Below are 13930 nucleotides of genomic sequence, written 5' to 3' on the forward strand. Positions count from 1 at the left end.
ATGTACTATGGTTTTCAAGGCAAGTATGCCTACACGGATACTTTTCTGCCTCAGGTTGAGGGAAGGCTTCAAGAGAGATTGTCCCGATTCGGTTTCTCCCTATTCCGAGGATGTCGTGACTGGAACTCCGCATGAGGAGGGTGAGGTCGATCATCCTCAGGCTATGCCTAGTGACAGCGATCATGGGTTTGCAAACTTGTGCACCGATTTTTATTACTACTTTCATGAAGAGTTTCATATTTGAAGGGAGTATGTTCCCTGTTTAAAATAAATGTGTTTTGAGTTTGCGATGTACTAGCCCCTTATTTTTGAATATATCTCTGTTTCAGAGCTTTTCTTTACGAAGAATAAAGCGTCAACGAGGTGGAGAGAGTGTGAGTAAGCTTCTCATTTCTTACGCCCTGGCGGATCGTAATACTCGGAGTTTCATTAAGATAAGAATACTCGAGGGCTAACACTTGCGGAGACTCATAAACGTCTAAGTATTAACGAAGAGACAAATTTTTGTATCTCGTATCAATGATACTATGCATTTGAGAGATGAGAGTGAAGTTAGGGAAAGACCTAGGTTTACTTTCATGTTTTGAGTATGTGGGGTTGACCTCAGCTTACTTAAATTGTTGTGATTTCTTCCTGATTTCATCTGATATTGAAATCTGCAAAAAGTTCTCTGCTTATGTGACTTGCATCGATTGGGAACCAAGCATCTCTCTGAAGACAAATCCCAGACCCGAGACAAGTTCCCAGAAGATACTGACCAAAATTTTGGATTTCTATAACGGGCTTATCCTTGTGTCTGATGTATGAGAACCAATTCTATGACAAGAGCAGGTTACGCTAAGTGTTAGTTTTGAAAACAGTTCTTTTGTCCGTCGGGGCCAGTCGACGAACGTAATGTAAGAGCAAGTACTTGTTTTTTCTAACTTGAGTTAGTTGTTGATTTATTGTCGTGACTGTTTTCAGAAGTTTTTGAGTCTGAAAGTATACTTTCAAAAGTCTGCGAGGTCTTGCTTATTTTTGAAAATATGTTTTTGCTTAAAGTAAAAGTGATTTTACGTAGTAAGAATATGTTGGGAGACTTTTTCCGCGTTTTGGTCGAAGGTCTTGTTTGACCTTGCGACCGGGAAATGTTTGTTTGTAGCAGTTTTCTCAAAAGTGTTTTTCTTGTTTAGATGTTTTTCTTTTGTATACCGCGTTTCTGTCTGAAACGTTTGCGGGTTTCAGAGATGTTTAGCGTTCAAAATTTGATAAACTTATGATAAGTTGATTTTTTCGTTAACCATTTGGTTGTTAGGACTTATATTTGTTATGAAACTTTTTCGTATGATTTCCTTTTTTGGGTTATATGATGATTGTTTGTTTTTACCAGGGCATTTTTAAGCGAATCGTGGATTGCTGTTTCAGCTGTAAAGTAATTTTACGATATCAGGTGTTTCTATGACAAAAGAGATTGGCACGACGTTTATAAGTCATATTGCAATTTTTATTGCCGACATTTTAAAAAAAATATCGAACACAAGAAAATGAATATGTTAAAATGCGGGAATATAAAAAATACGTACCCACTCGCCCCTCCCTTTTAGAGAATGGGGGCAGCTGAATTCGTCCTGCGATGAGTTACCTACATACCCATTTCGAAGATCAAGCCGTCTCATAGTTCAGTTTGTTGTTGTAAGTGTTTTACTCGCTTGGCACAGTTGCGTTGAATATCTTAGTCGCGATGACCGTTCCTGGACCGATGGATTTTTCCGAGTTGTCTGAAGCGTTGGGCTCAGAAGCTTTCTTGCTTTCTTCGTTTGAAATCATTGCTTCAGTGGAAAATACTTGGTCGTCTATTTCTGAAGCTTCTTCAGTCAAGAGCTGTGTTTTCTTCGTATGCTTGGGTTTTACCATGGAGGTTGTCGTGATTTTCCGCAGCTTATGTCTAGCTAGGAAATAGAGTCGCGACTGTTTTTGGTATCTCAAGATTATAGCAGTTCCGTTGGGAGTTGGGAACTTGATGCATAAGTGATAGGTTGACGGAATGGCCTTCATGGATTTTATCCAAGGCATTCCCATGATTACGTTGAATATAGCTGGGTGGTCTACGACGGAAAAGTTGGCGATCTTTGTAACACCTTTAGCCAGAACATGAAGCTTAATCGATCCAAGAGTGACATTGTGCTGGAGAAACCAATAAGTGGTTTCGGAGTTGGTGTTCGAGCAAATCGAAGTTCATCCTTTGGAGAGTTTCGCGGAAGATAATGTGTGTGGTACTCCTTGTATCTATGAGAATCTTGTAAACTTCGAGATTGCTGATCACGAGCTCGATCACGAGTGGATCGCTATGAGGTTTGTCAATTCTAACGGTTTCATATTCCTCGAATGTGATCATATTGTTTGGGAGGTTGAGAGGTGGAGACCAGTTTGGGCTTTTATCAGCCTTACGCAAATAAGCTTTTATCGATGAAACGGTGTCGTGGCATTACTGCGATCCTCCGATGATCATGTTGACCCACCGGCTTGGTTTCCTTGAGGAACGTTTTCCATTGGTGGCATTTGATCAGGATTTCCTTGGACGGTCCCAAATGAGATCCTTTATACTTGTCACATCAGAGATTTTGCATGCGAGTTGTTTTGCTGTTAGCCTTGCGCCAAGAAATTTTTAGTTTGTGGTGGAGTGGCCTCTGGTTTGGTGGAACTTGCAGAAGGTGTTCTCGTTGTAAGGTATTTTTCGGGTCCATGTATTTCCTGACGTTTTTCCTTGTTCTGATCTGGAATCGATGGCATAGTTATGTGTTCCTTGAACATCTTCACACTCGTGATGGACGTACTTGTCGTTACGAGGAGCCTTTTTAGGAAAGATTTATGTATCCTCAAAACTCTTTCTTAATTGAAATGAAGTCTTACTAGAAAATATATACTACAAGAAATCCAGCAATACACATATACACAAACTTACTAGGTATGAGCATAATCTCAAATTGATGCTTGTTCTATTAACTTAATGTCTTTTGCCACCAAGGTCATCTTCGGCCTGTCTTCATTCCTCTCCTCACAGCATCTAAGTGCCAGGTCGAGACACATTCTCATCTGACCAGGCCTCATGTCGTTCGAACCACCCCTGAACTCAACAGGTTCTCCTCTCTCCTGCAGATCCTTCACATGTTTACTAGTACAAAAACCTCTGATAGGGTTTGACATGCCGTTACAGTCGGCTATAAGTTGCTCAAGAAACATGCTTCCATTTCTTAGAAACCACTTTCTCGCCTTGCCCTTCTCCTTCTTCCTTCTCCAGAATTCCATCGCCGTTGTGAGTGAGAGAGAGACGATCTTACAGTTTCCTTTTTCTTGATGAGATTGTTCAAATGACAAAGGGAAAGTGTTGTGGGAAATAATAAACATATGTTAAAACGAAATATCTAATATTTTATATTTCAGTTATTATTCCTTATGACTCTCAACTTGTGTTCCGACAGCACTTTCCCTTTGAACCATCCTCTTTTTCTCCGAAAGAAGTCATCTCCAGTTAAGTTATTTTTAATTGTACTCATGGTATTGATCATAAGATGAATTGCTTGATAAACAAGACAAAGAAAAAGAACTCAGAAGCAAATCAACCGCTAAGATCGTTTCAAGAGACTGGAAATGTCTCCTTGGAAGATCTCATCGAGCTTTGCAATGACAAATCAAAATCTGCTAACCAGATCATATAATCCACCAACAAACTTCAGCAATCACATGTTTCTCGTGGAGTTTATGTACAAAACAGAAATATGCTCAAAAACCACCTTTGATATATTAGTAAAGATCTGATGACAGAGCGGTTTCAATAAATGGTGAATTACAAGAACTTCCTCAAATTGTAAGGATGTTGTCTTTAGTTTGAGAATATCCGGTTTAGTTTTGTGAGTATGCTGAAGTAAGATGGCAAAAGAGATAGCTATAGCGATTTCTTAGCTCCAAACCGTCTTCTCATGAACTACAACCTTCTGAAATTTTCTTGGATTCAAATGGGAACACTACAAAGCTAAGCGATGTTTATGTGTGTTAAGAATTGAACTGTTTTTGGCGGGTTGAGCCAGGCCCGTGCAGTAGTGCAACGCATGGGCGACTCATGAAGGTTCAGATAGCAAGCTATTTTAGTGGGCTTTCTCCCTTAGAAAAAATAGAGTTAATATCATGTGGACCGATGGCCCACATATCAGATATTAAACTGATAAGAACAGATACTACACTTGATCTTAGCCAAAAGGCCGAGAAAGGTATGATTAGGAAGTGGGGTTAGGCTTTCTTTTTATAGTGTGAAGTATATGACTAATGACTTTCTGTCTTACGATGTGGGACTTTTATAAATATCCTTTTTCTATCTTATGACCAATGTCTCTCTAGTCTACAGGTTATTTTTCAACTGTCGGTTCTTTCCCATTAGTCACAGAAGCTTCACAAACCTAGAAGAACGATGGAAACTTCACAAAAGTTATTCATACGCAGAAACAGATGAACTTGGTTTGTTCAGGAAACTCACGCTGGTTACATTGAGTTCATACAAAAGTATAAAACACTAAAACAGTCAGAAATATTCAAATTTAAGTTCATTCTTCCTCCTCCAATGGTTCTCCATCTTTGTTTTCTACTTTTTGGCGTTTCTGTATCAGACTGTTGTTAAAAGAGTTTATTTCTTCAGACGCTGAATACAGTTTTTCTCTAAGAGCATATTCATTAAAATCCTTACAGCTACATATAATAACTTGAAAAGAGTTTGTTTGTTTTGTTTGTTTCAGAAGTAACAAGAGCTTCACTAAAAATCTCAACATGTTATGCTTCAAATCACTCCCATAGACCACACTTCCCTACGACGATTTATGTCTTACATTTTCTACAACTTCACCTACTTTTCTCATCTTGCTGCTTCACCTTTCTATTGTGTCCCGAACTTAGTGATGCAGACACTTTGTCAATAACAAAGGTAAGAAGAGAATCCAATCAGTCACCTTCACCTCCTCTTTTTGCCTCAGTAAAGAAATGCTTTTGCAGTCTTAAAAATGTTAATGGCAGTCAAATTTGCCTCCTCGTGAAGATATTGTTGAATCTGAAGCCATCAGAGTTTCAGAAAGTCAACGCTTGTCCGAAAATGAAAACCATCTCACATGTTCTGCTTGCTTTTAGAACCCAAAGATAGATGTATGTACCCTCAAAACTCTTTTTTAAACAGAATGAAAGTTTTACTCAGAAAATTAAACCTTACAAAATATTAATGGTCAGAAATGGGAGAGCAATACACAATACACAACCCAACTAGGTATAAGCAATCGCAAATCTTAAATCTGACTATCCTAGAGTGATGCTTGTTCTATAAGCTTAATCTCTTTTGCAACCAAGATCATCTTTGGCCTGTCTTCATTCCTCACCTCGCAGCATCTAAGTGCCAGGTCGAGAAACATATTCATCTGACCAGGCCTCATGTCTTTCGAATCACCCCCGAATTCAACAGGTTCTCCTCTCTCTCGCAGATCCTTCACATAATCAAGAAGCCTAGTACGAAAATCCGAGTCCCCATAAGGATTCCAAAACTGAACACATCTGAATATTCTGTCACTATGCCCGTGGCCAAATAATAAGAATCTACGTATCACATAGTTCCCAACACAATCCCTTGAATCCACGACTTGCCCTCAGGGAGTGTCACGGCGCTAGAGAAATCTGTGAGGCTAGCTTTCCAGTTCTTGTCCAAGAAAACATTAGTTGCCTTGATATCTCTATGTAGAATGATTCTAGAGAAAGCAGTGTGAAGATAAGTTATAGCAGTCACAACCTCCTTTGCAATCTTCAATCGTACATTCCAAGGCAGCAACGGCCCGTCCTCGGAACCAACACTTCCTCGAATGTTCAAAGCTCTATATTCTAGGTCTTCAAAATACCAGCACCGGAAGAGGAAATTCGAGACAAGAACCAATGAGTTCGAGGAAACCACTGTGATTATTACTTACCCTAGCAGACAAGGCAATATCACTGTAAGCTCTCTCTTCTTCTCCAACCACTGGATCTATAAATCTCTTGATCACGTAAGATCTGCCCTCGATGATCCCCTTGTACCAGGTGAAGTATGACGAAATATGCTGGAGAGAACACATGGGATCGAACTGATTCGTGGCTTCGGAAATTTGGTCGGAAGAGAACATTCGGATAGGGTTTGATATGCCGTTACAGTCGGCGATAAGTTGCTCGAGAAACATGCTTCTGTTTTCTAGGAAGCATTTTCTCGCCTTGTCCTTGTCCTTCTCTCTTCTCCAGCATTTCATCGCCGAATGATGACGACTCTGATAACGTTGTGAGGGAGAGAGAGAAGATCGTACAGTTTCCTTTTCTTGACAAGAGAAATAAAGATCAGATGGTTCAAAGGGAAAGTTTTGTCGGAAATATAATAATCAACATATTTTGATAGAATATCGAATTTTATATTCAATTATTCTTCCTTTTGACTCAACTTGTGTTCCGACAACACTTTCCCTTTGAACCATCCTCGTCTTTTCTCCGAAAGAAGTGATCTCCTGTCAAGTTTTTTTTGTACTGAAATCAGAAGATAGATTGCTTGATGAACAAGACAAAGAAGAAGAAAACTCAGAAACAAATCAACGGCTATTGTACCATCTTAGAAAATCTCATCTAACTTTCTCTGCTTACCAAATCATCTTATCATAGTCCACCAACTACTTCAGCTAGAGCGGTCACATGTTTCTCTTGGAGTGTTTATGTACAAAACAGAGGTGTGCTCGAAAACCTGCATGTCCTAATCAAAAGATCCATAAGGAATTTATACACATCTGTTCCGACAGAGCGCTCTCATCAATGGTGAGATAAGAACTTCCTCAAACTGTGAGTATGCTGAACGCGTACATTACAACAGTTCAAGTTTGGGAATGTTACAGCCTTCTCAAGAACTACAACTTCTACAAAGCTAAGTGGGTTTGTCTATCTCTGTCTCACTTCCACACACCAATTGACAAAAGGTATCAGTTAAGAGTTGAACTTTGTTTGGTGGGTTGAGCCAAGCCCGTGCAGTAGTGCAAGGCATGGGAGACTCTTGAAAACTCAGATAGCAAGATATCTTAGTGGACTTACTTCCTTAAAAAATAGAATTAATATCGAGCGGGCCGATGGCCCACATATCAGATATTAAACTGATAAGAACAGATACTACACTTGATCTTAGCCAAAAGGCCGAGAAAGGTATGATTTGGAACAAAGGCTCAGCTTCCTTTTTATATGTGAAGTTTATGACTAATGCATATCTATCTTACCGATGTGGGACGTTAGAAGTATCCTTCTGTAGTGTCCAAGCCATAAGCAAAGAGCCAAAGACGCTAAATACAGTTCTCTTGTGACGATGTTGTTAAATAGAGTTTTATTGCCTCTTAAGACGCTAAATACAGTTTTCTCTAACAACATATTCATTAAAATCCTTACAGCTAATATAATCACTTCTGACAAGACTTGGTTGTTTCAGTAGTAACAAGAGCCTCACCAAAGTCCCAACATGTTTGGCTTCAGATCACTCACATAGACCACACTTCCCTAAGAAGCTCATATCTTACATTCTCTACCACTTCACCTACTTGCTCGTCTTGCTGCTTCACCTTCCCATTGTGTCCTGAATTTAGTGATACATAGACTTTGTCAATAACAAACGTAAGAGGAGAATCCAGCTCATCAAGCTCCTCGTCGCTCGTGTATCCTTTCCTTTGTATCACAGACGCGTTCCTAGACATGTCTCCTCCTACCTCTGAAATTTGCTACATTGGTTGATGTTGGAGGAATGTATGTAACAGGTGGAGCTGCATAAGGGAAGGTAACTCCTGATAACTTCTGATCCGAAATGCTCTGATGAAAACCAAACAACAAAGATTATAGTGTCACCTGTAAGGAATTTATATGTCAAAAAAACTTCCTCAAATTAGTGAATATCAGGTCTTTAGTTTGTGAATATGCAGAACGTATATTTACTATATTCCAAATTTGTGAATGTTTTGTAAATTAAGATTGTGAAATAGATTTCTATAGCGGTTTCTTACCTTCACAACAGCTGTTGCTCGAGCTACAACCTTCAAACAATTTATTGAATTCAAACGGAACTGCAAAGCTAAGTGGATTGTCTATGTGTTTCATACATTTCCCCACAGCGTTTGGCAAGAGCTACTGGGTAAGAGATAAACTGTGATTGGCGCCAGCCCGTGCAGTAGTGCAACGCATGGGCGACTCGCGAAAGCCCAGATACAAGCTATCTTGGTGGACTTTCTCCCTTAATAAATAGAGTTAATATCGAGCGGGCCGATGACCCACATATCAAATATTAAACTGATAAGAACAGATATTAAACTGATAAGAACAGATACTACACTTGATCTTAGCCAAAAGCGGAGAAAGGTATGATTTGGAAGTGACGCTCGACTTTCTTTTTTACCATCTAGCTTATGACCCATGCCTCTCTATCTTACCTATGTGGGAATTAATATCGTTTTCTATCCTATGACCAATGCCTCTCTACTAGTTAATTCATTACTCAAGCAAAAAAATTATATAAAGATATTTTCTAAACTATTTCTAAGATATGAGTGTTTTAAAAAAAATTAACACAATAATAAGTATATATTTTGATAAAAAATATTTGACATATATAAATACTTTGATGTTTGATTTAACTATTTAAAACCATAAATAATAACTTATTATATTAGTTTTAGATTAATAAAACATAAACTAATAAGTATTTATAAGAAGTTTATGCCCGCATATGCGGGCAAAACACCTAGTTCAAATAAAGAAAGTAACTTTTGGAGCTTCAAGGATGCTACTGGATCACAAATATATCACTTACTAAGAAATAAAGGGGTTCATTCAATTAGGAGTTATTAACCTGCAATATTCGAAGCTAACGCAAACTAATAGAAAAGGCCGTATTTAGATGCACTTTAGTGGGGGCGACAAAGTATCAATCCAAGACGTTAATCGAAAAAACGATGAATGGCTAACGAGGTTCAAGTTGTAACACAAGATTCAATCAAAGAAACCCAACTAAACAAAAACCATCAAATCTTTTCACAAGAAACTCTTCTCTGTTTAGTAACCGCCACCATCACCACCACCTGCTCCATAGCTACCTCCACCGTAGCCACCACCACCGTAGCCACCACCACCACCGTAGCCACCACCTCCGCCATACCGGGGAGTACTTGGTCTTTCGTTAGCAACATTCACCCGAATGCTCCGTCCATTCAGATCCTGAAATTACAAAACCAAAAGGCATCAAAGACACAAACAAAAAGGATTTTAAAAGAATGAATACTAACAGAAGACTCAAATACTAACCTTTCCATCCATCTCTGAAATGGCAGTATTAGCAGCGGTCTCATCAGTAAAGTTGACAAATCCAAAACCTCTTGACCTTCCTGTTTCTCTATCAACAATGACTTTAGCTGCACATCAATAAAAACAATCAACTTTTGTTATCACCAAAACCACAATGTCATAAACTCTCATCAATGTAACAAAAGTTTAACTTTAACTTACCATCGACCACTTCACCAAAGTTTGCAAAAGCCTCCCTCAAGGACTGGTCATCAGTTCCCCATGACAGACCTGAAAAAAATGAATCAATACCATACATTTTAAAGCACTAAGAAACCCAATCTCTTAAGAAACGAACGCAACATTATTACCTCCAACGAAAAGCTTGGTAGACATGTACCGGAGAGAACCGAGCACAGACGTAACCGGAATATTTCCGGTCTGAGAAACCACACCTTGTCTGAGTAGACCACCGAGACTTTTGCAGAAAGCCATTTCTAGATCAAAACCAACCGTAATAAAAACAATAAGCAACAAGAACAATCATCTGTTTGAATAGATCCTAAACTAGTAGATCTGGATTTAATTTAAACGAAAAACTCTATAATCAAACTCTAAGATACAGATCAAAAGAACTCTAACGCGAACGAAGATCAACAAAAAGAATGGAGAAAATTGATACCTGTTGTGGTTAAAGATTCGAAACTAGGGTTTTGCGAGCCGGGAGGAAAGAGGCAGAGGAGAATAAAACCAAGGAGAAGGGTTTAAGGGGTATATAAAGGTCCTAGCGAAAAGTATCTTATTTTTCTTTTATACATTATTTTCTCACCATCCCTTGTATACTGGACGAAACTAGAATCAAAGTCTAGTAGGCTCTAGCAGGACAAAAAAATTTCCATATGCTCTTTTTTTTTTTCGAGTTAATTTTTTATTTAATTAATTATTAAAAAATAATAAAAGACCACAAAACTAAAACAGTTTAAAGAATTCCAATTTATCCATACAGGCTATCCAACTTGGTATAGTCCACCCGTTAAATCCGAAGTTATTCCTCATTAAATCGACTAAGTACATTCAAAGATTCGGACACATTCATTCAAATTAGCTTGTTTTTTGAATTCACATTTAGATCATATCATCTGACTGTTGTCAACGGACCAAACAAGAACGAAACCGTTGATTTCAAACATGGCGCCACCGAACAAAACTGAGGGTTGGAGAACCCATTCGAATTAGTCTCTGGTTGCCGGAATTTTAGTGAACTGAGGTCGTCTTGTGGCTGCCTATTTTGAAGTTTTGGTGTTGCTTTCTTGTTATTGTTTTTTTTTGTGTTGGAGATAGCTTAGTTAGAGTCTTATGTTGTTCTAATGGAAGACGTTGTTGTTGTTCTAATACTGTTCTGTTATTTTTTTTTTTCTCACAACGAAGAGGTTTCCAACATAAAAAATACTTGTCTTCATTTTATTTTAATATCATCGAAGTATTTTTTCACATAATGTCAGGGAAACACGATTCCGCTGCGACTGTTTTTCCCAACGTTGAGTTTGTTAAATATTTAAAGACAATTTTAACATGAGCACCAAAAAAATATGTAGAGACGAAGTCTCGTATTTGATAGCGAATAAAATTCGGACTCGAGAGAAACTATAAATGATATTTTTTGTAATAAGCGTGATATATTTACACATACACAATGCCTTTTAGAAGATTTTTTGTAGTTATATCTTACCGTTCATCACATTTTCGTAACCATCAAACCATTCCATCCAATTTGTACATCAAACAGGTAATATTTATATACACACACACGGTACAAACTTAGAAGCATATTTTGTATGTTTTGTACCATTTTGAAACTTGTCACATAACACAATCATATGACACATGCCAACCACATCAATCATTTATCTTGCATATATATGCATTATATTTCACCTTAAACTCATCATAGACCACTGGTTCATACCCACCACCGATGATGGGAGTGCTGGCCTGATTATGGGCACACGTTTCACCAATGAGATTGCTGCTTCATTCAACCGAGCAGCATGACTCGCCACCTTCTGAGAAACAAAAGAAGAAGAATCAGATGGTGTGGATAAAATATTCCAAATTGCGTTCTGAAATAGTCACGACTTCTGTTCTTTATTTGATAAGTGAAAAGATGAGTAGTAAGCTCAAGAAAGAACATGAAAGTCAGCAGCAAAAGACATGACACATATAATCCGCCATATTATTTGCAACCGTAAGCAGCAGGACTCAAATTTAGGTTCTTATTGATGGTTTGTAATACCTCAAGACCGGTTAAGCCTACTATTGTGGTTTAACACACCTTTTATCACGTTCTCATCGATATAATATGTAAAATCCGAAAAAAATAGGATAACTTCCATCTCCGACAAAAAAAAAACAAGAAAATGTTACAATGAAGAACCAAAAAGATGAATCAAAAGAAGACAACAAAGTAAGAACTAGTCTAAGGAACTTTCAAATGAACATGCAAAAGAAAATGTAACCAGTAACCACAGAAAAGAAGCACATAGAAATGGATCACTCAGGTGGCTTTTGAAAGATTATCTCATTACTCTCTCGCCAACTACACTTTTGATTATCCACTCCAATAGAATTTATTAAGAGTTAACCAAGGGGGTTACAAAAACACTTTCTTCATCAACATTTTGTAGTAGAGTCAGGGAAAAAATAGCTGTTGGTGAATACTATGACAATGGGCCACTAGCTGGTTTTAACTAAACAAAACAAACAGTTGTAGCTGGTAATCTGATTTCCCCACCAAATCAACAATTAAATTTTAAGTAAACAAACATCTAATTAAACAGGAACAGAAAAAAACGGCCTCAAGAAGTAGACAGACTTAAAGAAAATAGACAATCAGAGTTACCTTATCATCAAGGAGGACCTTAAGCTGCAAGGTAGAGCTCTTGCTCTTCTTCATATGATACAACCTGCGCCCTAACATAACAAAACCAACCACTGCTGCTGCCATGGAGAAAGACCAAAGAGGATTAACTCTGAAAACACAATACTTCAAAACGTCAATCGGAATCTTCCACCACACAAACACCCTTTCTTCTCCTCCACCACCAGAAACAGACTTTCCTTGTACTGAAACTGGAGATTCCTCCTCTCTCTCCGTATGTTTATCCAAGTGCTTCTCTTTCGCTGTACTTTTGCTGTATTCCTCTGATTTCTCCAAACCCAACTCGTCGTTGTTCACATCATCGAGCCGATCGCTGCTAGAGTCCGACCACAACTCGCTAAAAAGCTTAGGGCCAAAAGGAGCGTCGGAGGTAGGTTCGATCCAGCCTGGACTACCCGATTGGACAGACCCATCTTCATCAATCGCATCAACGCGACCCACACAGTTTGAGTTTGAGTTTGAGTTTGAGTTCTCGATAGAGAAGTAATCGAAGGTAACCATACCTTGCGTGCCATCTTCAATCTCCTCCAAGCTCTTCGGATTCTCCTCCTCCTCCTCCTCCTGAGTAGTTCCAGAGCTCTCGATCACCACTTCCCAGTCTTCCATGACAGAGTTAGGGTTTGTTTCTTTGGACGAGAGATAAACTAAAAGGTGTGTGCGCGAGAGATCACCGATCAGAGAAACACCACATTCGGTCTTGGCTGATGATGACCTGGCGTCGTGTAATTGGATAAAAGGATAAAATGGGGAAGAGAAGTTTGCTGCGTGTACTGGATTGAGAGTGTATATTATTACGGTGGGGTGAGATGTAGGTTAATAATACCTGCTTTTGCTTGCTTGATTGATTGATCGCTTATGAGATGTGCTGAAGTTGAATAAATTGGAAAGGAGAGGAAATGGCCACGTAGATGGATGCAGATCTTTAACCTAAATAGGAGTCAATAGATCTTGTAGATTTTAAACTAATTTTTTGTTTAGTAGATCACCTATCAAATTAATCATCCAGTTACTATGCTACATGTCATCAGGAGCTTATTGGATTAGAAGTTTTACAAATTTAAAAAAAATTGTAACAAACAAAGCACTGATTACTTCTAGGAGAAGCTCTTGTAATAGATGTACTCATCATTTTCCTGAGTTGTCCAGTGTTCCTTTGCGAGGCAAGTAAGGACAGTTCATAAGTTACTTCACCCAGTGAACCCCAGGCTTAGGAAGCTGAGAATCGAAGAACCCAGCTCTAGATTCCAAGAGACTTCCGTGTTTCAGCTTCAAATTAATGGGTGTTTCTCAACGTGCTGGCAAAGAACTCGTGACGCATAGATAGAAAAAGAAGAATGTAACTTCTGTATATTATATTGTCATGAGTTTGTTCTTCATCAAGCATGGATTGCTCTTCTTCCCAAGAGTGATCTTCCTCGTCCATGGTACCTGATATAAAACACACAAAGTAGTTAAGTGCTTATAAGGGGCAGTGGTGGAATTTTTATGCAAACAAAATATCAAAATGCTTTGGACCCACTTTCCAAAAACTATGAGGCAAAAAATATTTTATTTTTGCTTTTGAATGCGACAATGATATGAACAAAATATATCAAAATGCTATAGAAATATAAAATCAACTAGATGAAGACATGCGCTTTGTACGGGATGAAGACGTGGAATGAATAG

At 38.4% G+C, this 13930-nt stretch overlaps 2 protein-coding genes, 2 non-coding genes and 2 pseudogenes across 5 annotated transcripts; all 6 read right to left on the minus strand.

Annotated features, from left to right (window-relative positions):
- Positions 1 to 1996: 1996 nt before the first annotated feature.
- Positions 1997 to 7126, minus strand: LOC125597422 (annotated as a pseudogene).
- LOC125597443 lies at positions 4051 to 4248 on the minus strand. The gene has a single exon (XR_007331703.1). It is a non-coding gene; the product is annotated as a U2 spliceosomal RNA (small nuclear RNA).
- On the minus strand, positions 7018 to 7213 carry LOC125597444. The gene has a single exon (XR_007331704.1). It is a non-coding gene; the product is annotated as a U2 spliceosomal RNA (small nuclear RNA).
- A 980-nt stretch (positions 7214 to 8193) lies between these two features.
- Positions 8194 to 8407, minus strand: LOC125597445 (annotated as a pseudogene).
- A 512-nt stretch (positions 8408 to 8919) lies between these two features.
- On the minus strand, positions 8920 to 10180 carry LOC106384865 (glycine-rich RNA-binding protein 2, mitochondrial). The gene is made up of 5 exons (XM_013824777.3): positions 10007 to 10180; positions 9696 to 9821; positions 9547 to 9615; positions 9346 to 9452; positions 8920 to 9258 (listed from the first exon to the last, which is right to left on the minus strand). The coding sequence occupies exons 2-5, from the start codon at positions 9817 to 9819 to the stop codon at positions 9097 to 9099; spliced, it is 462 nt and encodes a 153-aa protein (XP_013680231.1). The 5' UTR covers positions 9820 to 9821; positions 10007 to 10180; the 3' UTR covers positions 8920 to 9096.
- Positions 10181 to 11064: 884 nt separating this feature from the next.
- Positions 11065 to 13010, minus strand: LOC125597423. Of its 2 annotated transcripts, none has more exons than XM_048772163.1 (2): positions 12224 to 13010; positions 11065 to 11384 (listed from the first exon to the last, which is right to left on the minus strand). In XM_048772163.1, the coding sequence occupies exons 1-2, from the start codon at positions 12866 to 12868 to the stop codon at positions 11256 to 11258; spliced, it is 774 nt and encodes a 257-aa protein (XP_048628120.1). In that variant the 5' UTR covers positions 12869 to 13010; the 3' UTR covers positions 11065 to 11255. The 2 variants fall into 2 exon arrangements, with proteins under 2 accessions (XP_048628120.1, XP_048628119.1); XM_048772162.1 differs by having other exon boundaries at positions 11065 to 11387; positions 12224 to 12984.
- Positions 13011 to 13930: the final 920 nt, after the last annotated feature.

This window comes from Brassica napus, unplaced genomic scaffold, assembly GCF_020379485.1.
Source record: "Brassica napus cultivar Da-Ae unplaced genomic scaffold, Da-Ae ScsIHWf_1459;HRSCAF=2050, whole genome shotgun sequence".
NCBI lineage: Eukaryota > Viridiplantae > Streptophyta > Magnoliopsida > Brassicales > Brassicaceae > Brassica > Brassica napus.